This window comes from Rhinolophus hipposideros, assembly GCF_964194185.1.
Source record: "Rhinolophus hipposideros genome assembly, chromosome: 8".
Taxonomy (NCBI): Eukaryota; Metazoa; Chordata; class Mammalia; order Chiroptera; family Rhinolophidae; genus Rhinolophus; species Rhinolophus hipposideros.
Window position 1 is genome coordinate 40,598,937 of NC_138054.1, and position 25,730 is coordinate 40,624,666.

The following is a 25,730-nucleotide window of genomic DNA, read 5'->3' on the forward strand; positions in this document are numbered from 1 at the left end:
GGAGATTCTCGTGAGGTCTCCTGGGGGCGTGGAGAGGCGGAGCCAGCAAACGTCGAAGACGGTCATACCCGCCCCCTTTTCTGTGGAAACAGTGCGTGCCCTCGCAGGTTTTGGTTCCCCACTGTAGAACCGGTAAGTGGTTTTAAAAAGACCCCTCCGTTGTTCAGACCTTGCACCTCCCCGGCGCTCGACCAGATGGAATCGGGCTTGACTTTTGGCTGCGCTCCTGCCTGCGCACGGTCCTCCCAGAGAACTGGTGACTGAGAAACTCCTGGCCTCCCGCAGAACCAGTGAATAACGAACTCCTGGCCGAAGTCTTCCCTCTAGGGGCCGCAAGTTCCTGGTCTGTAAATCCACCTGGGGAGTTTTACCTGCCCGTCCTGAGCTCCCAGCCCTGGATCTGCGTTTGGGCTCCACACCGCGGGGTGCCGGTTGGCGCCACCCCCGCACCCCCGGCCCTCCACCCGCTGGATTTTCCCTGCGGCCAGGCCTGGGCTTGGGATTCCTGCGGCCGCGGGTGTTTGCTGCGTGCCTGCACCCACAGCACAGCTGCAGGGGCAATGTTCTCCGGTTCCTGCAACTGCAGGGGTCCCGGAGCTCTTTCCACCCGACCTTCCTCCTGTTTTGCCATCAGAGTGGCGGTCTTACGGAGAGAAACGTGTAGGGGTGTGTGTGTGTGTGTGTGTGTTTTGTTTTTGTTTTACACCTTTTTCCCTTGTTGGCCCCCACCTAGAATAATCTTAAAAAAAGAAAATCACAAAACACTCTGTTAATACATCGTTTACACAGTTCCTCCAGGAGAGTTGTATCACTGACCAGGGAAGATGTGTTAATGATTGAACCATTTCAAGGCCAAACTTTGGACGGTTTCTCCGCAGTTAGTGGAAAGGGCGGTGTGACTATCTGCTCAGCAGCCCGGCAGCACGTCCCACAGAGCTCTGCTCCCCAACCCTGGAAAGCAGCCTGCCCGGTTCCATCCAGTTTGCGTCAGAGAACCTGGAGGGGTTTACAAGTATCTGTTCAACAACTTTTCCTCCACCCCCTCTTATCAGAAGTGGCCACTGAGATCCAGACCAGCTACGTAATCTGATGAGGTCACAGCCAGGAAGAGACACCCTTGGCCACTTTTAATTTTTAAAATTTCTTCTAGGTTAAAAATAAATACTATGTTACATGAATCATTCTTGATCAGTAGCACATTTTATGATTTCTCTTTCCAAGTTTTTATCTTTTTTATTTCTTGCCTGAAATCTTTAATTTTACTTCTGCTTTTCTCTCATAATGTGCCTTTACTCCGACTTTGTGAATTGCTCTGTTCATTCCATATTAAAATATAATTCTGACGTTTTCCCTGTCCCTTTAATTTTTGTTTAAATCTAATGGATTCAAGTGTAGCATGGAAAAGATCACTGAGGAAATATTTTAAATTCTGTATTTCATGGATTTGCAAAGTATGGTTGGCAACCGTTGAAAGGTTCAAAAGTAAAACCAAAAGTTAAACCAAAGTACTCTTGGTTCAATTTTTTAAAGTTCATATTTGAGAAATAGAAAAACCTAGTTGGAGTACGTATTCTGAGTATTTCTACTGGATGCCATAACATGGACATTTAAAAAATTTCAAACCATAAGCAGATGCCTTAATTATAAAATACATACTACTACCTGCAGATTGGTTGAATTTCAGATTTCTAGCTGAGTCTCTCTCACTGTCATTATAAAGTATATTTCTAAGAGATTAAGGGTCCTCTATGCCAACATTTCAAAGGGTAAGATGAAAAAGATTGTACTGTAAGGGAATAAAATCCCCCCACATTTAGGGTCTAGAACTTGGGTTCTAGCTGTGCTTCTGTGTCACCTTGGTGAGTCCCTTTACCTCTTGGAATGTTTTCTCATCTATAAAATGGTGATTTTATTTAAATTTCTGCATACAATGAAAGGGTGGTTTTAATAACTTGCTTCTCTTGGTACTGTGAAAATAATTATATCAATGGACATGAAAGGTGTGCTTTTTAGAAGAAATCAGGCATTGCAGGGGCTTAAAAATTACAATTACTATTTGCGTATTGTGCTATTTTATTCTTTTTATTAGATCTTTTGACATGGCACCCGTATTGTGAAGCAGAACATGATCCTTTGGGGTTCAAAGGCAAAGAGTGCAGACTAGAGCCTGATCAGAGGCAAAGGCTCAGTGGGAACTAAGATCGCCAGAAGCCAAGTAGAAGACAGAGCTGTCAAGGTCATGCTTGTCTCCTTACACGCTCCATAGGATAAGTGCTGGACCAGGAAGGGTGTCTTCTAAATCTACTATTAAGGATGAGTCGCCTCCTTTGTTCATTTCTCCCAAGTTAGCAAATGTCAAAAAGCAGGGGGAAAATGTATGTGCTAGATATTTTTGACAGATCCTATTTCAGGGTAATTTTGCTTTTATTATTGCTACAGTTTTTTGAGGATAATAGTGATGTCTGTTGGTGAAAAGACAGATGCAAGTGCTTGAAAGAAATGAATAGGTAGGACGTGGGTACATATTGAAAGTGAAAAAAGAGCTATGAATCTTACGTGGTTTGTGTAGACATGTGTGAGGGAATGAGCGCAGAGTGGGCAGGAGCTGGGGAGTGGCTGGGGCATTTTCTCTCTGCCCCTTGTGTTCTCTGATTTTCGCACAGTGCCTCACTTACAATTCATGTTCAAAAAATATATGTTGAATGAATAACAACCATGTCTGGTATTAATGTTTCATTTAAATGATTCTTTAGACTGAAATTTTTGAGACTAATGACTTGTTTTTACCACCAGAGTCCTGTAAATTTTATTATAATAAATTCTATAATAACGATTATAGAATTATAGACTCGAGAATATTTTAATGAATAAGAAATTGGAAAGGAGAAAATAGACGGGAAAGGAATAATGGTGTCTACCATACGTAGGAGTAGACATTGGCCAGTTTCTGAGCTTGATGCCATGTGTCTAGCACAGTAACCCTGAGTGGAAGCCCAGTTTTCAGATGAAGAGACTCAAAAAAGTCGATTGCCTTGCCCAAGGCGGTGTGGCTAGTAAATGACAGAGCTGGGACGCATACTGAGAGTGGTCATCTTCTAAAGCCCACACTCTTTCTATAACACCATGCTGAAGACAGAAAGCTGGGGTTGGGGGGGGGGCGCCACGGGAGCCGTTTTCTTATTTACAGCATGGCAAACTCTGATCTAGGCAACCTTTTTCTGTTTTTTTTTTTTATTTATTTATTTTTTTATTTTCACTTTGTTGTCTAAGAAATACCCAGCTTGAGTGAAGACCCAAATAGAAATACAATCATGAGACTGGTGAGTAGGTGTGGAGTGAGCTAGTAAGCTGCCTTTCCCTGTCCAGCAGGTCTTCTCACCCTCAGGGACTGCTTAACTGCCCTTCAGCGCTGTTAGGTTTATGCCTTTTGTCTGCTTCTGACCCCTTGTATTTGAGGGCTGCCCTTAGGATAGATCCTTGCTAAAGAACCTGTTAGCAATGGAAATTTTACTGTTTCCTCTGTGCTAGGTACTACACTAAATCATTTTTATATAAAGGGTTTTTAAATGATCTAACTTACTAATTATATCAAGAACTTTCCATTAATAACGCCATCAAAATGCTTTTGATCCCCTCCATACATGGAATGACATTCTGTGGTTAGCATGGGTTCTGAATAGCCCTGGGTTGAGCTTCAATGCAGTAAAAGTCTGAATTCTTTCATCTCAAGTCTTAGTTTCTGCAACTCTTGCTGATGTTTCAGCTACTCATGATTGATGAATATGATTATTTTAGAAGTTACAAAGATGTTCTAGGTGGTGGCAGAGTCTAACAATATTTGTTGTGGTTAATTTCAAGAAATTGGGATAATGCAGAAACAAAATTATGGAGATACGGTCAAAGCCCTTTCATTACATCTCTATAGGTTTAGAAGATTTCCAAAGTTATCTAATTTTATATACAAGTGTTTTTTACATTTTCTTAGAGTTCATTTTAACTCTGAGTTTTCATTTTAATATTAACAGTTGTAGGACAGAAAGATTAGCTGTAAATTACCCTTGTAATTTACAAAAGATTGCATACAACGCAGTGTTTTTAGTTTCTAATGTTTTTCCTCCTCTGCTAAAGTGAATGAATTTCATGAAGTGTTTTAACATTGATAAATCTCGAAATCTCAGTGCCAAAAAGAAAAAGCAAGTTGCAGAATTACATACAGTATGATCCAATCTAAATAAAGTTTGAAAACATGCAAGACAATAGCATACCGGTATATATATTGTTTGCTAATACATACACTAGTGATATAGCATCCTGCCTGGGAATGATGAGCACTGAGTTTATGGTCACAGTCACCTCGTGAAAGGGGAGGACAGAATTGGGCTTGGGAATGAGTATTGGAGGCTTCAGTTATATTTACAATGTTTTAGGTTTTTAAAATGTTAGGATTGTTAAAGCTGGATGGCAGGTAACTGTGTTTATTATATTCTTATTATATATTTGAAATATTTCATCATCTAACAAAGGAAGGTTTATTTAATGTTAATAAAGCTTACTTTAGCTCCTAAAATTTCTAAGATGTTGCAGCCCAAGCTTTACACAAAAGGACACCTAAGATATTATATTATGCTATGTCTATCCAGATGTTTTTGTTTGCGTGTTTGATTCCCTTGTTGTAGGCACTGAATCTACAGGAGGTAATATGAAGTATTTTGCTTTGTAGCTGGAGGATTTGTAAGATGAAAGGCTTTTAAACATGAAATGAGATCAGTGGTAAGCTTGGGATTTAAATTGTTGTTTGAAAAATTGTTTGATCTGGCCCTCCAGGGGAAAAAACACATAGTGATAGCCTAGATACAATAGAACAATACATTAATTTTTTTTTTCCATGTCTAGATCACCATGGCGACTAGACAGAAGTTGATGAGAGCTATTAGAGTTTTTGAATTTGGTGGACCAGAAGTGCTGAAATTCCAGTCGGATGTTGCAGTACCAATTCCAAAAGACCATCAGGTGGGAATAATTACTTTTAAACAGGCAATAATTACAGAATGTGAGTCTCCAGCACGTCAAGTGAATGTTCAAAAGAAGCAGACTCACAATGATTGTAAAGACATTGAATTAGGACAGAGTACACTGTTTGTATCTGTGAGCTATGACAAAGATAACGTAATTTTAATAGTGAAGTAGAGCTATGAAAAGGAACCACATCTTATGATAAGAAATTTTTGAAGTTGAGAATCATCTGTGCAGTGCAATCATTGGATTTTTCAGATTGGGGGGGGTCATGAAGAGTTTTGAATAGTGGTTGTATTGCAAGCTTTCCTGATTTTTATTTTGTGTATGGTAGGAAAACTATTTTCTTCTGTATACCTGCTTTTTCACATATGATTTAAGATAATTTAAATGGAGAGCTTAATCATTTCCAGGGATTTTAACAATATACTTTTTCAATTAAAATTATGTTATTTTATTACTGCACCTCCCGTGGCGTCCAAGTCCTATTTGCTTAGCAAGCCTTGGGAGACTTTTTCCAATTGGGCCTTAGCCTACCTTCATAGATGTATTTCGTATCACCTTTTCTCAGTAGACTGCTGTCACATCAAGTGTTACCCGGTTTACCCAAGAGGCATTTTCATTCCTTCTGTCTTTGCATATATAGTAATATTCCTTTAACCTGAAATACCCTTTTGCTCCCATTCTGAAAGAATTTCCACTCATCCTTGAAGGCCTAGTGCAGATACCACTTTCTTTGAAAGTCCTTCTCTTACTCTTATGGCAAAAGTAAGTATTGTGTATTAATTAAGAATAATTAATTATTAATAATTAATTAATTATTCTTAATAGAGGTAACCTCAAAATCTCAATAGTGCAGCACTAGAAAGTTATTTATCCATCACTAAGCACCACAGTTCTGAACTGTTGGGGGGTAGCTCTCCTCCAACAGTGTGTGGTTTAGGATCCTAGGCTTCTTCCATCATGTGGCTCTGCTACTTTCAACAGCTGTCTTCTGAGGCCACATGAAAGGTTAGAAGCACTGTGTGGGTTGCTCAGAAATGTCTTTATGGGTCAGGCCTGAAAGTGGCCCTCATCACGTTGGTCACATTCCATTGGCTAGAACTCAGTCATTTGGCTCCTCAGAACTGTAAATGAGGAGCCAGCAAACAATGTTCTTCCTATGTGCCCAGGAGGAGGAAATCGATGTGATGAGCACATAGAGGTAGGTTTCTGACACATGTCCCCTCAAGTATTTCCACAGCTGTTTTCTCAAAATGTTTTTAGTACAGCACATAAGCCATTCTGTCTTATATTTTTATTTACATGTTGGTTTGCAAAATTGGAAAGTGAGCTCATTGAAGGCAAGGTTTTCCCCTCCATTTTTATAGCATCCATCATTGCAGCCCTAGCAAAATACTTAACGAATCCCTAAATGCTCTGTGTGAACTAGTACATTGTCATTGCAGGTTCTAATCAAAGTCCATGCGTGTGGTGTAAACCCAGTGGACACGTACATTCGCTCTGGTACTTACAGTAGGAAACCACTCTTACCCTATACTCCTGGTTGTGATGTGGCTGGGGTAGTAGAAGCTGTTGGAGATAATGTATCTGCTTTTAAGGTATTACATTTTTAATGATTTCTATTGTAGGGTAATGTTTTTTTCCTAAAGTATTTAAACATGTTTTTAAAATGTGTCTGTATTTGTCTTTAAAAGACCCCATTACACAATTTCTGCCACTTGGGGGACTCCTCTAGTAACAAAAGAAATTATCCTTCATCCAGAGGCCTGGCTTGTTTGCATTGATGGGGATAAGTGCTGGGTCATTTCTGTGTCTTCACATCCCTACAGAGTTAAACTGTAAAGCTTTTGATTTAACAGAAATATGTAAAGAAAGAAAATAAGCAAGAAAATTATCCTATTTCCTAACTCTTGATAATACACAAGCCAACATAATTTTTCATTCTTTCTATAAATCTAACTTCATAGAGGAAATGGAATACTAATTCTTTTGAATAATAAGTAGAAGATTTAAAAATAATGCAAGGTCACTATACATTTTTTGAACTCTAACTCAGAACAAGGTGATGAAAATGAAATGAAAATGTTATGATCAGGACTTTTGTTATTTATAGCCGGAAGACATATAAAGCATACTGTATTCATATCATAGCATCTTTCCTCATAATTCCTTGACCTGCTCAACTTTGGCCACCCATTTACCAACATCGGACTGAGACAGAGAAGATGAACGTGGCCCTTGCACAGGGAGACACGCAAATTCCTACAGCTTTCCACCCACTACTCAGCCTGTGGCAATCTGGCTTCTGCCCCCATCTCACCACTGAAACGATTCTTGCTAATGTCACTAATGGCATCCGTATTGCTGGAGTTAATGGGCCCTTTTATGTCATTATCTCTCTTGACTTCTCTGTGACAGTTGACACTCTCAGCCACTTACTTTTTCTTAAAAAAAAAAAAAAAGAAAAACCTCTTTGTATAGCCTCTGTGACATCATTTTCTCCTGTTCTCCTCCCTCCCTTTCTTTTCCTTTCTGGGTATCCTTCCTCAAAACTTCTTTTTCCCTGATGTTCTTCAAATCTTGGTGTTGCCCAGAGCTCTCAGTCCCTACTTACACCTCTGCTTTTTGTATTTGGTACCTTCTTCTTGACAATCTCATGTATGCCCACATTTTCCATGATCTAAGCTATCTTTAGCTTAGAATTTTCTACTGAGCTCTGGGCCTGTGCTGTCCAATACGATAGCCACTAGCCACATGTAAATGTCTAGCGGCTATTTAAAATTCAAAGTTAAAAATTCAGTTCCTCAGTCACACTGGCAACATTTCAGACGCTTACGAGGCCCAAGCTTGGGGGCGGGAGGTTATCACTTTGTGAGGGGTGTAAATGTCTAGCTAGTATGTTGCTTTGTACACCTGAAACTAATAATAATAAAAATAAAAATGCTTGCTAGCCCCATGCATCGAGTGGCTGTCCTGTGAGACAGCGCAGAGGTAGAATTCCATCAGCACAGAAAGTTGTGTTGGAGAACACGGGACCCACATGGTCAAGTTCCAGAACTAAAACTGAGCTTGTCTGTCCTCCGTCAAATCTGCTTCTCTCTCATGAGAGTGTCTTGGGGACTTGTGGAGTTTGAGGCTTATTTCTTCACTCTTCCTCACTGTGCTCTCCTTTACTAGATAGAACTGGTTTCTGTCTCCTCTTTCCCTTCCCACTGCCTGTAGTTTAGTTCAAGTTATCTTACCTAGGCCCTTACCTGGATTTCTATAATAGACACCTTACCACCTTCCCTCCTCCTCCTCGAATCTGTCCTTGCTCTATAAGGTTTTTTTTTTCCCCCTGAAATGTAATTCTGATTGTTTTACAATTAATTCTGGCATTCGTTTCTTGTAGGTTTCAGGGTGTTGTTGAAAACGTTTATATTATGATAGAAGACTCCTTTGTGATCTCTCTCCCACCTATCTTACCATTTTTACCTCTCATTCCTTCTCTACGTGTAGTTTATTCTTTAGTAAGAACTGTTTGTTCTTCCCTGCATAGCCCAGCCTCTTTCATCTCTGTGTCTTTGTTCATATTGATTCTTCTGCTTGGCAGAATTAAACTGAGATTTACAAACATGGGTTCAAAGGATTTGACATTCCAGTTTTAATTTCTTTTCATTTTTATCTCCCTAAACTATTACAATCCCTGCATTAGACAACTTACTCATTGGGAATGGAATGCTGACATTTATTTCTGCCATTATTTCTTTACGTCCTATGTCACCTTTACCCATAACGACTCTTGCCAGTTCTAGTTTTCAATCTCCTATCCTTCAAGACCTACCTCAAATACTAGCTTCTCAGTGAAGAGATTCTGGAGTCCCTCACCTTGGAGGTGATTCCTTTCTTTTTCTTGTACTACCTTTGATGACTCATCATGTTTTCCATGCTTTGGAATTATTTCTATCTTTTTTCCTCTTTCTTCCTAGAGTTTAAGATGCTTGACATTAAGGAGAGTGTCTTGCTACTAAGATATCTTTCATAGAACTCAAAGTAATACTTTTTGTATAGTGGATTCTTATTAAATGTTTGAATTACATTCAAATCAATGCAATGTGTTTTTAAGCTGTAAAAACAGGACTAATCTACACATAGTCACACTTGACCATGCGCACGCGACACTATAAAGCAGGACTGCTTGTCTTTGACTCCCAGATGCCTTTTGAATTTTGTTTGTCTATACCCCACCGCATAATGCAGTTACTCTTACAGATCTCTTAATTATAGGACGAATATAAGCATACTGAGAAATGCCTTAATGTTTTGCTTATTCCAAAGGATATTTACTTCCCCTCCCCCCCAAGAAAGAGAGGTTAGAGCAGGTGTTTGTTTGTAGTGGGCAGTCTGATTTCCCGAGTGTGCAGTCATATCAGGCGGCCCTGTGGTGCTTGCACAGTACCTTACCTCTGCCTCAGTTGTGTATCTCCTTTTCAATAGTAAGGCCACACACGCTTGTGGAGAGTTTGCTACTACGGGTGCGTGACAAGTAAAGAAGCCTATCCTGGCTTGTCCTGCTATCAGGATGCAGGCATAGTGGCCCACTTTCTGGCGTATGCATGGAAAACGAGGGAAATACAGGGGTGAAGAAACCTATGGAAAGGATTTAGAGTGGTGATTGGTTAGAAGAAAGCTTACATTTGATTTGTTTCTTCTCCCTAGTATTTTGGGCAAAAAAAAAAAAAAAAAAAAAAAGTTGTATTAACTGCCATTTACTAACTGCTTGATGTGAGCAAATTACTGAACTTTTTGCCTTAATTTTCTTATCTGTATAGTGGGATTAGACTAAAATGGAGATAATAAAAGATATCTTCCACTGTTGTGAAGGTAAAACTAGCTACTACTCATATGACACTTGACACTCTGCCCCGCACAGTAAGCTCTCAATAAGGGTTACTTATCATTATCATCATGATACCATTCCGTAGGTTGTCTTTCCTCGTATTTTTACTGTTTCTCTTAATTTTTGTCTTCTCACTGGTTCCCTTTAATACAAAAGAAAATTAAAAATTTTCAGTATTTTAAAATTATTTTTATGAGACCCTAAGATATTGAAAACAATATAGACTTATGTCTTGTTATAAAGTGTGCATGATGAAAGATCATACCCACTGTGATGTTGTTTTTAATCCCTGGTGCACATATTAATTTATTGCTTTCCCCAGAAAGGTGACAGAGTTTTCACTACCAACACGGTCTCTGGGGGCTATGCAGAGTATGCTATTGCAGCAGATGACACTGTTTACACACTACCGGAAAAACTGGACTTTCAACAAGGAGCTGCCATTGGTGTCCCATATTTTACTGCGTATCGAGCTCTGCTCCACAGGTAATAACACTCTATCAGTTACATAGCCAACAACAAAGGGGGGCAGTATTAGTTGCCTTCCATCTTTCCATCTGTCTGTCATTTTTTTATACCATTTAGCTACCACTAAGCTTTTATGGAGTGGAAACTGTACTAATTTGGGAGATTGTTCTAATCACTGGGGATGCAAAGAAGAGCGGAATGCTGTCTTTGTCTTCAAGATGCTCACAGTATAGTAACGGGGGTAGATAAGAGTAATAATATTTATAAACAGTGTGGAAAGTACAGTGATAGAGACGTGCGTAGGAATTTATCGGATCACGAGGGCTGTGCCTGTTGTGAAAAGTCCGGACCTTCCTGATAAGGTGTAAGACTTGTATTATACCTTTTTGAAGCCATGGTTCAAAAATCTTGTTATCCAACCATGGAAGCTAATTGCTGAATTTTAAAAGCACAGTATCGGGCCCTACCCTAGACCTACCGGTCAGTTTCCATGGCTGGGATATGAAAACCTATATTTTAATCTAATTTCCTAGGTATCTGAAAAGGATCAGAGGGAATTAGATTGGAGAAGGTGCTGGGAGGGGAGCGGGCATTCTAGACCATGGGAGTAGTTGGCGTGTGGAGAAAACATGGTATCTAGGGAGGGCTGTAGCAATTTGGTTTTGTTTGATCGAAGTGTGGCAAAAAACAAGGTTGGAACATAGTAATCTCTCAATAAATGTTAGCTGCCATCACCAAATAGGTAGGCTTCTGATTGTAAAAAGTTACATTAAAGAGCTCATGCATTGTTCTGTAAGGGATTGGGGTCAAGAAATGTTTTATTCAGGAGAGTGATATTGTCATATTTGTGTTTTATTGATATCATTAATCATCTATGTGAAGGATGGATTTGAGCTCAGGAATGGAGAAGGAGATGGGAGAGTCTTATAGGAGTATCCTCTAGGCAAAATAATTTGGGGCCAGAGCAAGGGTCATGGTAAAGAGGTGGAGAGGAAAGGACAACTATTTAGGGGGTGCAATCAGGAACATCTGGTTACTGTTTGCATGTGGAAAATGAGGGAAAGGAAGAACTTAAGAATACTTCCAGGTGTCTAGCTTGGGTAATGTTTAACTGTGACAAAGAAAAGGAGGAAAAACTTTCAAAGGGAAGCTGAGTTCAGTTTTGAACTCGAAACTAAGACAGACATCCTAATGGAGAAGTCCAGCAGGCTGTTGGATGAAAGAGTCTGAAGCTTGATGGCTGAGATACACATTTAGGGATATCAGCATGTGGGTTCGAGTTGACAAGATGAAAGTGACTGAAATCCCTTGGGGAGTGAGAAGAACAGTGGATTGAAAATAGAAACTTAGTGAACAGCAACGTTCAGAAGTAGGGGACAGAGTCCTAAGAGAACCAAAGGGAGTGTATCCCAAGGCCAAGAGAGCCCAGAAGTCATGGTGTGCATTAAACATCCATTAAGCCTTTGGGCTTTGAAGATAGGAAGACGTGGGTTGGAGTTCCCTCTTCACCTGCCGCTAGCTGCATAACCTTGGTCAGGTTACTTCCCTGTGCCAGCTTCAGTTTACTGATTTGAAAAACTAAAGCGCCTACATCATAGGGGTGTGGTGAGAATTAAATGAGGTAATGCATGTAAACATCTTAGCGCAGAGCCTGGCACAGAGTAAGTGCTTAGTCTTCAGGGTGGTAGTTGATATTCTGCTAAGGAGGAAGGCCATCTGGCAAATGCAGCAGTGAGGTGTGTTTGGAATAGTTGGGCTTAGCAACGAGGAGGTCACTGTTGACTTTAGTCAGGTCATTTTCAGTAGAGTGGAAGGACCAAAACTGATTGAGGGGGTTGAGGAAGGAAGAGGAAATCTGTTGTTGGAAAGCAGACTATTCTTGAAAAATAAGAGAGACAGGAAGGAGGGTGTAGAAGTGTGGGAACAAAAGCATTTTTTAAAGGATGGGCAAGATTTCAACATGTTTGTAGTTGAGAAAGGATCTAACAGAGAGGGAGAGATGGAAGGTTTGGAAGAGAGGAGTGGCAAATGGAACAAGATCCTGCATAAGGCAAGATGGAAAGCACTTAGGGCATAGGTAAAGAGTTGGCTTCGAATTTTGGAAGGACAGCTTATCTGGTAAACCTGAGAGAGATAAAGATGGTAAAAATATGGGAAGTTTGTGGGTAGGGGATGCGGTATTGAAGGAACTTACATGTGATTGCCTCCCTCTTCGTAATTAAGTAGAAGGCAAAGTGATTTCTTGAGAATCAAAACTGAAGTGGCACCAAAATGCGCATTGTCATGTGATTTTTTTCCTGCCATCTTAGCCAAATTATCAAGAATGTTATATTTTTAACCTTAATTCAGGGCTGGAGTATTGGTGGCAAAATAAAATAGTGCAAAGGAAATGAGAGCACTGGAGAGGAAGAGAGAGAGAAGTTGGGGTGGTCTGCCGTGGGATCCACACTGACAAGGGAAGGAAGTGAGGCCAGGCGCAGCAAGTGGGCAGAAATAGAGCAACCGAGAGACAACGGTCTCTATGAAATTGAAGGAAAAGGTTTGAGAGAATGTGGGTTTACAGAATTAGGACGGAAGATTATTGTCATACTATTGGTTACTAGTGTCTGATATTTCTCGGCAGAACGGTTGGGGGTGGTTACCAGGTTTAGTCTTCGGAGAGAGCAGCTAAAGTGGAGGAGAATTTAGGAATTGTGATGAAAGATTTTCTTCCTGGTAAATATTGGAATCTCCTTGATTGGGGCTGGGTTTGGGGTGGAAGAGAAAGCCTATGTGCCAGGTACTAGTCTTCGGTGAGTAGGTAGGAGGGAGTAGGGGACAACAGCTAGTACCCCAGCCCCTGCCAGGAGCTCAGGCAGGGTGTGTGTGTGTGTGTGTGTATGTGTGTGTGTGTGTGTGTGTGTGTGTAGAGAGATTGATTTGACTGATTTTTAAGGAACGGGCTCACCTGATTGTGGACACTTGGTAAGTCTAAAACCATCTGAGAGGGTAGACCAGCAGTCTGCAGACCCAGGGAAGCGTTTCAGTGCAGTCCAAAGGTGGTCTGCTGGCAGAATTCCTTCTTGCTCCAGGAGAAGTCAGTCTTTATGCTATTAAGGCCTTCACCTGATTGGATGAGGTGAAGGCAATCTGTTTTATTCAAAGTCTCCTGATTGAAATGTTACTCTTATCCAAAAAACACCTTCACAGAAACATCCAGAACAATGTTTGACCAAAATCTGGCACCACGACCCAGCCAAGTTGCCACATAAAATTAAGCACCCCAGTGACTCCCCAGGAGGATAGCAGGATCGTAGCAGTGGGGATCCTGGAGAGGGTTAGCCACCACCCACAGCAGACCCAGGGCCTTGGGAAAATGTGCTCATAGTGTTTGAGGGGGTTGCTTATAAGATTACACAAAAATTGATTGGGGAGTATTTCATACCCCTTAGTATAACAGTAGTAATCCTCCTACTCTCTTACATTTGTATTTTACTTTTTTTAAAAAAGTGTTTTAGTAATAGTTATCTCAGTTTATCATTTCAAACCCTCAGTTTAACTCACTGCCCTCAATCCCCTTATCTCCAAGCAAGAGTGTTGGAGAAAGCTTCATTTATTGCTCATAACTTCCATTTGTCAGCTGTTGGCACACATCCTTGAACAGGACTCTGAGTTACTGTGTTCACACTTCCAGACTGAACATAATGTCTGCACAGTGTGGCCACCCCCTATTCTAGGAAGTAAGAGATCCTCTCGGAGAGTCGCATCTGGACCACACAACACTTGTGATATTAGCACTTGTCTAGCTGGAATAAAAAAGGATCTGCCTTGCTGCATGTTCCTTGTTTTCAGTATCACAGAAAAGTAGTGGTATGACCCAGAAGTAAAACGCATCTGTCATTTCACCAGAGGATCTGAATATTTCAGGGTCGACACCAGAACCTTTGCGACAGGATTTATTATCTTTCCTGTGCTCTCACCATTGCTGACTCAGCTGTACTTTGGAAATGAGTGTTTAAAGGCGGGTGCAATCTGATGTGTGAAGGCTTGGGAAAATAAAAATGTTTCCTTAAATAGTCTAGTTGCTGTGTTTACTTGGGCATTACTCCACAGAATAAAGACTGGGCTGTAATAAACCTGTTCTGAGATGCTTCCTGTGGGAATCAGTGAGAAACTCCAGTTCCTCTAGTTTCAGCCGTTTCACTTAACGTACCTACAGGAACCACAGCCTCTCAGAAGGTAGTACCACCCTGTGATCGTGGCGTCCAGCGTGGTGCCGGACACAGAATAGACTCCCAATAAATGTTTGTTGAATGAATAAATGAATTGAGGTTTTCTTTTATCTGTGGCTCTGAAGAGCTATTGTTTGATCCTGTGGAGCTTGGAGAATATTTCAGAATGAGTCCCCTCTTTGGGTACGTGTTAGCTGGACTGAGGGTAGAATTGCCATAAGAATAATGAAAACACCAGAGCTTAATTTAATTAGCTTTAAAGCAAGGTGATGAACCTATGCTTTTTTTTTTCAGTGCCCGCGTGAAAGCTGGAGAAAGTGTTCTGGTTCATGGGGCTAGTGGAGGGGTAAGTAGTTTTTTTTTTTTTTTTTTTTTTAAGTTTATTTTTATATAAGCTTACATTTGTGGGTTTCACATTGTCTTTCTAAGTCATTTTTAAAAGCCAAGTTTATAGTCAAGGGTGCTTTTTTCCCCTTTATGTAGTGAAGCTTCCTTAAGTCCTGTCTTTTGAAGGTGATTCCTTGTCATTAGTTTAGCATTTATTGGTTAATACATTCAACAGATTACCCCATCGAAAATGTCTCTAGTAGGTTGTCCACCTGCATTGAGTGTGGATCAAGATAAACTGGCTTTGTTTTTGCTCTCAAGTAGCATATGGTATAAGAATCTTTATTTGGAATTTTAACAGCTCTTTAAGGCTAATTTTAATTCTGTATTCCCTTCGAAAAGGAACTGACGTTCATTAAAGCTTTCCCTATGATGCCCCAGACAGCACTGCAAAGCCACCCTGCGAATTCTTTGTCCTTTCTATTTCCCTTCCACTGCTTGCCTGCTCAGCTTTGATGACATTCATGGAGTGCGAAGTATATGAAGTATACAGCTGTGTCCTTAACACCATAACCCATGGCTTAAAATGCTAATGGAGCGGGGAGGTGGTGAGGACTCAGAATTATAAAATAAGCCCTTCAGTGAAGTCGCCCAACTCAGGGCTGTCAAAAATCTCTTCAAGAAACTGGCTGTCAATTTGCTTCTGAGGAGCTTAGAGGAAATGATAGAGCTCTGAGGTTGGACTTTAACAAGAAATGTATGTGACCTCTGTCCTGCAAGTGGATGCTTTAGAAATTTTGGCAACAAGATTTTGGCATCTTTAAAATAAAGGTCCTGGGGCTAGATGACTTCCCTTGAGGAAGATGGTTAACCCCTTCAGAGAACTATGTAGGTATGCTGGAGAGTAGATTGAAAGAAGTCATGTATTACACGGTGCATGGTCCTTGGAATCATGAGTGGCATCCTGAAAATGAGACTTTACCTTTAAAGGTGGCCAGGTAATCCAGAGAATTCGGTCCATTGTGTTTCTGTTATGTTAGATGCTGAACCACAAGGTTTCACACCCAGCTTCCTGTGTTCCTCAGATCAATTCTGAAGGATTTCACAGATCAGACGACTTAATAAAAAACACCAAGATGGTCTTCATGGGGCTTGAGAAAATATGACTAATACACCTTGTCAAAAACCCACATTAAGCTTCACTGAAGAGGCTATTTTTGAGTTAAATTAAATTTAACCCTGAATAACTAAAGGCTCTGTCAAACACATTTATTTAAATTGCTTTGGCTTTTCGAGAGCTAACCTTGTGCTCTGTATAGAAGAGAGAAATTTCAATAGGAAGGAGAGGAGAGTTTAAAGAAAAATCTTTTTTTATTCCCTTTACCTTCTTGTAAAAAGCCTAGTTGCTTCACCATGATTTTTTTTTTTTTTTTTTTTTTTGAAGGCAAAATCCACACTGTTCTTTGAGCTGGCTGAGTATTTTAAATCCTTGGCTGGCAGGGATAGGCTGGCGACCTGGTGTGTGAAGCGCTTCTGATCCTCCCTGCCCTATCAGAGGGAAACAGTACTGTTTTTCTTGCTTCTGTGTGTACTTTCTGTCCTCATTTAATTCAAATTCCTTTGGGATTATGTTGTGTATTTAAACTGATTTAAACTGGTGTGGAATTTAGGAACACAGCTATTATCCAGATATGTTGGTGGGGAGTGTCCTATTATAGTGTCAGCAAAATAAATAGAAGAAAAATGGTAGACTTATAATGGTACATAATCTATTGAGGGAGTATAGCTAGTATAATTGTTGACAGGAATAGAATAAACAGTGCCTTTAAAATGGCTATTGAGTGACCTTTTGAAGTTGTTAGAGCATTGGGAGATGTATTTTCGTTAACTCCTAGTGGTTTTATTAAAGGCTTTTTTTAATTGAAATTTTTAACTGAAAATTAAAAGAGCAAAAATCAATTGTGCTTACCCCATAGTGTATTGTATTTCATGGAATTGAATGTTTCTCTCAGTCATTAGACAGTGAATTCCATGTGTTTGTTTGTTTGTTTGTTTCGGTTAGATCAAACAAATTCCTGCCATAATCCAACTGAGTTCAGGCTTCTCATGCTTGTATGCTATACAATCTTTAAGGCCTATTTTAGGTTTGGGAGTTTGTGATTCTGTTACAATTTTTATTTCTATTATCATTTTTTCATTTTAATTCTTTTCTGTGATGCCCAATCCATAATGATTTTGCCTCTCTCTAAATCAGTGGTTATCAATAAGGAGTGATTTTGCATCATCCTTCCTCTCCCTTTGGTGACATTTGGCAGTGTCGGGGGACATTTTTGGTTGTCGTATCTGGGGAGAAGGTTCTGTCTGGCATCTAGTGGATGGCAGCCAGGCATGCTGCCAAACATCCTTCAATGCACAGGACAGCCCACAACAAAGAGTTGTCAGGTCCCAAATGTCGATAGTGCCAAGTTTGAGAAACCCTGCTGTACATGTGTGTGACACTTATCTGTACCATTCATATGGCACGGAACCAAACACGTCTGTTCTAGTATTACAATTTAACTAATTGCTTATATCTATATTTCTAAAATACTTTTATATCTCCTTTATACTAAGCACATTTATCTAGTGACCTAATGATTTCATCTAATCCCATAGCTTTAATTACCATCTATAAACTGATGAACCTCAAGTTTGTATTTCCAACTCCGAACTCTTTCAAGTCCATACCCATTTTCAGCTGATTACTGAACATCTCCAGTTAGGTGAGCAGTACATAGCTCAGCTTGTTCAAAGTGAATTCTCGATGCTCTCACAAACTTGATCCTCTCTAATCTTCCTTATCCTGTTAATCTACCCAGTTAATGTGGCTGAAGACCTGGGAGACGTCCTTGATGTTTCTCTTTTCCTCACCTCCAGCAATCTGTGAAGGAGTCCTTCGGTTTACCTCTACACTGTATTTGAGTTTGTTGTCATTCTTTTCAGGGCGGCCAACTGAGTCTAAGCCAGCTTCGTCTCTTATCTAGACTATTCCATCGGCTACTAATTGATTTTCCCACTGCCATTTCCCCACAACCTTCTTTTTGTCTCTCATATAATGGGAGTGTTCTTTTTAAAGGCTAAATTGGGCCATATCACTCTCCTGCTGAAAAGCTCTCCGGTAGTTCTACACGGTTCTTGGATGTAACCCAAAGCCTCAGCCTCCAGGGCCCGGTGTGTGTGCCTCGGCTTCTCTGTGCCCCTGGGGCCTCCTCTTCCACTCTCCCGTGTGCCCCCCTCAAGCCACATTGACCCTCTTTTTTCTGAACACCCCACGCTCATTCCCACTTCACCAGTTAGCCATGACCACTCTGCCTACCGCATTCTCCATGTGGCTTCCCACATGTTCACGTGGCTTGTCCCTCACTGTAGTCAGGTCTCATCTCTTCAGAGCAGCTTTTCCTAGTGACCTAAACCAGCCCATCACCCTATCTTTCTAAACCTATAGGCTGTTCTATTTTTTTCCATAGCACTGCTTTTGTTTTGTTCTGTTTTTTTTTTTATTAGTTTCAGGTGTACAACAATGTAATAATTAGACATTTATACCCCTCACAGAGTGATAACTCTGCACCCCCAATCTACTACTCTTCTGGCATTGTATATAGCTGTTACAATTCCATTGTCTCTATTACCAATCCGTGGCACTTTTTGTTTTCTAAATTTGTTTTATTCATGTATTTCTTTATGTGTTTATCATCTTCCCCCTTCCTTAGAATGTTAAGTTTCTTGCGTGAAGTACCATTTCTAATACGTGGCAAATAATAAATATTCATATGTACATGAATAAATTAATTTTCCCATGTATCTGTTTCTTCCACTTAAATGGTTGAGGCCTTACATTGTTATATATAGTATTTTGTATGTACAGTTAAAGTATGAAGTCAGTGAACATATTTTGATCATCTTTAAACTTGTACCTCCTGCACAAAACAGATGCTAAGTAAACATGTTGAAGCAGTGGTTAAAAACTCAAGCTCTGTGCTATGATTTGGTCCAGCTTGTGTTTCCATCTCAGTGACTTGGGCAGGTTACTTACATTTTATAAGCTTCACTTTTCTTATCAGTAAAATAGGGACACTAATATCTGCTTCATAGATTTATTGCGAGAATTAAATAAAGAATGCATAGAAAGTGTGGTATGTAGCATATTACAAATGCTCAATAAAAGTAAGCTATTGTTATTATTTCTTCATTTAGATGTGAAGTTCCTTAACAATAAGGTAGGACTTAGGGAAACTTAAGTTCATTAGATACATTTAATAAATGTTTGCAAGGATGCAAAAAATTGAAAACTATTGGGTTATATTTTGTTTTTCAGGTAGGCCTAGCAGCGTGCCAGATTGCTAGAGCGTATGGTTTAAAGGTTTTGGGCACAGCTGGCACTGAGGAAGGACAAAATATTGTTTTGCAGAATGGAGCCCATGAAGTGTTTAATCACAGAGAAGTTAATTATATTGATAAAATTAAGGTAAAATTGTTCTACAGTTTTATCAAAGTAAAATTTTGTTTCTTAGGAGACTTACAATTGGTTTTTTTTTTTGGTAAGTTCTTTGTATCAACCCTTCTCTTAGTGTTGTTTCCTTTTTTTTTAATTTCTGTGTTTTTTATTCTGTGTTTTAAAGTTTTAATTAATTTAAAAAAGCAGAGATGTCTAATTTTTAAAATGTCACTGTCATTTCTGTCTTGTTTATGTTTATCAAATGAAATTTAGCCCCTCACATCTTATAGCTATAAAAATTTGTACTCTTTAATGCAAATCACAGTTCAAGTAAAGCTACAGCTTTGTATTTGCCCCTGTGACGTGTTCTTATGTAATTTCTCATGGTGTAAATTTTCCATTGAAGGTGAGGTATCCACAGATTACAAACTTTACCTGTCTAGCCCAGGGAATACAGTTTATTTGTTAACTGGATGCTTTGTAGGAATGATCACGACTCCAGTGAGGCAGCATTTAGTTCATTGTTAGGTATGTCCCATTGATACAACAGAACTCAAGCAGATTCTGCAGGTCCCCATTAGTGCTATCTTAGCAAATTACTCAACACTGATTACTTTACTAATCCTCAGACTACTTGCTCATGTTGAGAAAGCATTAAGAGTTTTCCAGGTATTGATTACTATGTAAACTAGGTCATTACAAACTGAGGAAAAATATGAGTGAGAGTTTGTTTTTTACCACTAAATCACCTTGCCAAAAAACTGAGTACAGGTACTCCTGTGTTATATGTATAGGAAGCCTAAAATTAATTGTGTCCACTACCAATACCAATTTCCAAGAGTATTTAGGAAGATGAATAATAGCCAGTTATTTTAAGAATATGTTTTTGTTTTGCAGTAATTTAATTTTAAGACCATGAGGTCTTGTAGCTTCCATCTCTTCTATTTGTTCCTTCTGCTTGAGCCTCTCTCATTCTCCAAAAACATTCTTTTAACCTTTTGTCTCCCCCTCCCCACTTCCTGTCCTTTATCACCCAACTCCTTGGAAAAGTAGTAAGTACTCCTGGCTTTACTTCCTTCCCTCCAACCTCCCACTGCAGTTTTGCTGCCATTCCAACTTCTTACACTATGAATCAGAGGTCACTGATAAGCTCCTATTACCAATCTGCTACTTTTGTCCCACTCCTCATCTTGTTTGATTTCTCAGCAACAACTGAGCCTGCCCACATCTCCTGGAAACTGGAAGTAAGAAGAGATTCTTACTTCCGTGACTTCCTTTTCGGTCTCCTTCCTCTTCATATTACTCAAGTGTTTATGTCCCTTTGGCCTTTTCCCTTGGTCTCTCATCTTCTCTGGTACTTAACCTTCATCTTGATCTGTATTGTACACACACATGGCTTCAGTTATTACCCATTACTGTTACTACCCATCAGGCCAACACTATCTCTCGCCTGATCAGCCTGCTAGACTGCCACTCATCTGGCCACCCAAGGCAAAAAAACACATTTCGTTTTTATTCCTATCTTTTCATGACCATTCTCCCTCCTACCCATCAAGTTGGTCACCTCATTCTAACAGTTTCATCTCTGACATGCCTTTCTTATGTGTCACCTTTTCTGTTCCCTTCACCATTGTGACTTAACCTTCATCTTCTCCAGCCTTGACTATTATTCATAGCTGAGTTAATATGGCCTTTTACCTATTCTACTATGTTCAGAGTCATTTGGTTCTCTTTAAAAAGAAAACAAACACAGTTTCCAGACGTAAGTAAAATGGGAGCTCCACAAGCATAGGAATTTTTGTTTCTCTTGTTCCCTGCTGGACCTCCCCGGTACCTAAAACAGTGCCTGGCACAAGAATTAATTAATGAACATCTGTCCACCAAAGTCCAAATCCTTTAATGTGGCATTTAACGTATTTTCATGGTCTATACCACATTCCAGTGTCCTCTCTCCTACCTCTTCCTGTCCCCAACCTCCACCTTCCCAAATACTCCAGCTCTGCTGGGCTGCTTTCCAATCCTGACTTGAACTGTCAGTCCCTAAATCTTTGCTTTTCTGTTTCTTCTGTCCAGACTGCCTCTGCCTCATGTCTAGCTTCCTCTTGCTCCTCTTCCTTCCTGCTCAAGGATTCCTATTCATCCTTCAGGGCCCAGGTCTTCATCTCTATGGAATTTTCTATGACTATTACACCTGATCAAAGTTGTAACTTTTTCTTTCTTCATAACCTATTTGTTTTGCGCTCCTTATGTCCATCTTTGAATTTTTATACCTAGCACAATGCCTGACACAGGTATTCATTTTTCTGTTAAAATAAAATGAATATAAGGTAGAGAAGTATAGCTTTTTAAGAGGTAGTTTTCGATGTTGGGAACCAGCATCTGAGAGCCCAAAAGAAAAGAAACATTATGCCCAGCTGATTGTAAACCACTTCGAACAAATCTGAATGCGCACAAAAAAAATCCTGCAACATCAAACAGCCAGTGTTTTCTTTTGTTTTTTTATTTATTAATAAAAATGGGAGCCCTGTAGGGTTTTATTTTTTATTTATTTTTTTTCTGTATGAAAATACATTCTGAAGATAAAATTTTTAACTAAGGAGAACGTATTTTATAGTCAAGTTGAGTCTAAGCGCCTGAAAATTCTAAACAAATTTTATTTTATTATGGCAATTTATTTTATACAAATCTGTCATTTTAGATGTTGTAGCTCATACTTTGGAATGACATCACAATATAATTAGATCAGTTTAAAATTTGCATTATCAGATTGAAAATGTACATTTTATATCATTTGAAACATATTTCTGTAATATATGGGAGAATGATAACTATTTTACACTTTTTAAACTTGTTTTCTTAACTTACTCTGCATTCTTTTATATTATATAGAAATCTGTTGGTGAAAAAGGAATTGATGTGATTATTGAAATGTTAGCTAATGTAAATCTTAGTAATGATCTGAATCTTCTGTCATATGGAGGACGAGTAATAGTAAGTATTTCTTTTTTTAACCACTTTGAAGTTTTGCCATAATTTAACACTGTTTTGCAGTAATCTTCAACGATACACACGTTGTTCTTTATAATAGGTTGTTGGAAGCAGAGGTTCTATTGAAATAAACCCACGGGACACCATGGCAAAGGAAGCTAGTATAATTGGAGTTGCTCTCTATTCATCAACCAAGGTAGGAAAAGAAGTGATGCAGTTTGACTGGTCAGGCAGGCTAGAAATTTAGGTGTAAAACTTGGTTATGTGACTGGATAAGTAGGTTAAGGATTAGTCACTAGAAGATAAGTAGGGTGGCAGTGTAATTTGTTTTCTAAGTCAGGACACTTTTGAGAGAGAAAGGAGATCCCATTAGCAATTACTTCAGGACAATAAGCATTTGTAAACTGAGACTACCTCAGACAAATTAGACTTATGGTTATCCAATAGTGATAGGATAAACTTTCTGTAGTTCTGGACAAGTAGACAAAAGCCACACATTTGTAAGAAACTCTTTAGGCTTTCTTAGATTCTGAAAATGTTTAATGCATCTGAAAATTAAGTCATATGTTCCTCTACAAAACGCCTTTTCTTTCACTTAGGAGGAATTTCAGCAGTTTGCAGCAGCCGTTCAAGCTGGAATGGAAGTTGGTTGGTTGAGACCTGTAATAGGTTCTCAGTATCCGTTGGAGAAGGTGGCCCAGGCTCACAAAAATATCATTCATAGCAGTGGGGCTACTGGGAAAATGATTCTTCTCGTATCATGACTAATTATTTCATGTATTTCCTATGTAATTAGAGGTTTCTTACTCCAGTTTTACTTATGCTGTCTTTGCTTTAATTAGCATTCATTTGATTCATTGATTTTTTTTTTTATATTAAAAAACAAGATTTGTCTTTAGAGATCCTGGGTATTAGAGTACAATTTTTGTTAGAGCTGGCGATATTCCTTAGGCCTTCTACCTGGAATCAAGCAGTCATCATAGTAGGAAATAGAATGTTGTCATTACCATTGGCATGCATTATAGACATTCCTGATCATTCATTTCATACCTTGGACTAAAACATGCTAATTAAAAATCACACTGCTTGATTTCCAAGACTATATTCTTCTCAAAGTTTCTTTAGTCTCTGATTAGTCTAGAATTGTATTTGACTCTGAAGATTTTCTAGAAACAAGACCCCTTTTCCAAACTAATTTCATGGAGATCTACAAGTCTCTTGGAAGGGCAAAATAATGTCCCGAGAAATTTGTAGTTTTCCAATATTTCCCTAACTATTAGGACATTTACTTTGTTAACGGTTGATTACCAGTGATCCATATATTTTGTGAAGACAGCAGCCTTATCTTTGGTATAATATGACGCCAGGTACATAGTCTCCAAATAGATACTTACAGATTGATTTGACTTCAAATTAGATTTAGAATTATCTGTTTGTGTGATGGGGGTCGCGTATTTTTATTTAAATTAATAAACAAATTTGACACATTAAGAATGATCTGCCTTTGTTTTCATAACATGGAAACCTTAAGTAAATTCTATAGGAAATTAAAAACTGTGTTTATCTGGTTAGTCTTGATGTAGTCCTAGCCTTACTTCACTCTTACATCGCTCGTGATGGTCCTTCCTAATAGTGTTCGGGGCTGAAGTCTTTGTCTAAATTCAGTAAAGGAATGATTATGTAGAAATCTTGCCATCAATATTAAGCCCAAGGAAATGAGGTTTGATTGTTGATGTTCTGATTTTTCTTCACCTGAACACAGCTTCCTATCTGTTGCTGCATTAAGTGCTTGCTTCTCTTGACCTGATTTGTTGTTTTGAATGACAATCATATTTCTAGTTTGAACACGGAATCCTGCTTTAATAGTGAACAGAAAGCACTGCTAAGTTCTACAATAGAGGGTTGTTTTGGCTTCTGGCTGAAAGTGCTATGGCTGAAGTGTTTTGGCTATTAGCATTTTCCAAGTTTATTCACTATTTCTTTTACAGGTCAGCATTCTGTAAAATAACATGTTTGAAAAAAGTGTTAAATAGCAATGTCATGAATGTAGAGGCTAGCATTTCATATACATCCTAAAATGAAGAATTTCTTCCCATGTAAAAAACAAAGGGATAATTATTCTGTAAAACTCAGTTTAATCTGTTTGCACATTCACCTTATCTGTAGAGAATGAGGTAAAGCACACTGCTGACTTAATAATTCACAATCCATTGACACAGTCCCATTCATTTCAAAGGCAAAATTAGCCAAACTTTCTGGACTACTATATTTATGATTATGTAGCATTGGACAAGTTCCCTTTACAAATGTCCTTGTAGTTCTAGTTCTATTCTTGTCTTAGTTTTCAGCCAACTGTACTGACTGCTCTGTTGGTGCCTGTAGCCCAAGGGCTACTATACCAGTCATTAGTGCTGTTGTCCCTGACGCACAGGAGAGAATAACCAGTAGAATCAACAAGCATTATGTCACGTCTCAACCATCTGAATTTCTGTTCCTTTTTGCTTTGACCTTAGATGTCTATTTGCTTAGAATCATATAATGTGTTAGAAACCAGATGGATCAGCCACCCCAAGCTTAAGAAGGTGAAACGACAGACCAGTGTCACATGACTCGTAGGTTCACACTCAGCTAACATTTTTGAGTAGCCTTTGGATATAAAACCTGAATTTTAATGTCCAGGCCTTTGGCTTTCCTGGATTGCTGTACATCCAGCTACCACGGGCGTTAAGCTGCCTGCTTGTAAGCCTCATTGTACCTGAGATTCCTAGTTTCTGACCCTAGGAATCATCCTTGCCTCAGCTGTCACTTATCTCCCGATTTGACAGTCTTTGATGAAGGGAGTATTCTATTCATCCATTAGTTCAAAATATTTATTGAGTACTTAAGAGTCTGAAGGCACGTGCTAGAATTTGAGGATTCAATGTATAAGACATCCAAGTGTATACATCCTTGAGATGTATGAGACATCCTTGAGTAGGGACAAGAACCAAGGAAAACATATTTTTAGAGTATTGTATATATACATTTAGGTTGTTGGGTATATACATGTAAATATTACACATACATCTGTATGTATGTATAAAGAGATTTCTTTTTAAATTTTTTTCTCATGCAGTTATGGGGGCTGACAAGTCTAAGTCTGTAGGGCAGGCCAGTGGGGCTTTTATATTTCAGAATGAAAGCAGAATTCTTCCTCTGGGAAACCTCAGTGTTTGTTCTTAAGACTTTTGACTGATTAAATGAGGCCCACCTGCATTATGAGGGTAATCTACTTAAAGTCAGCTGATGCCTCTGTAAACATAAAACTAACCATCACAAGAGGTGACCTGGAAACACAAATGAGGAGCACTTAGTGTAGCTGGGGATT

General features: G+C 39.1%; 1 protein-coding gene across 9 annotated transcripts; it reads left to right on the forward strand.

Annotated features, from left to right (window-relative positions):
* The first annotated feature begins 18 nt into the window (after window positions 1-18).
* CRYZ (crystallin zeta) lies at window positions 19-23,937 on the forward strand. 9 transcript variants are annotated; one of them, XM_081057222.1, is made up of 9 exons: window positions 19-132; window positions 4,894-5,010; window positions 6,462-6,614; window positions 10,218-10,381; window positions 14,869-14,920; window positions 19,256-19,405; window positions 22,265-22,366; window positions 22,464-22,559; window positions 22,963-23,937. In XM_081057222.1, exons 2-9 carry the CDS (start codon window positions 4,900-4,902, stop codon window positions 23,125-23,127), a joined length of 993 nt encoding a protein of 330 aa, XP_080913348.1. In that variant the 5' UTR covers window positions 19-132; window positions 4,894-4,899; the 3' UTR covers window positions 23,128-23,937. The 9 variants fall into 9 exon arrangements, with proteins under 9 accessions (XP_080913348.1, XP_080913346.1, XP_080913345.1 ...); XM_081057216.1 differs by having other exon boundaries at window positions 71-658; XM_081057215.1 differs by having other exon boundaries at window positions 83-666.
* Window positions 23,938-25,730: the final 1,793 nt, after the last annotated feature.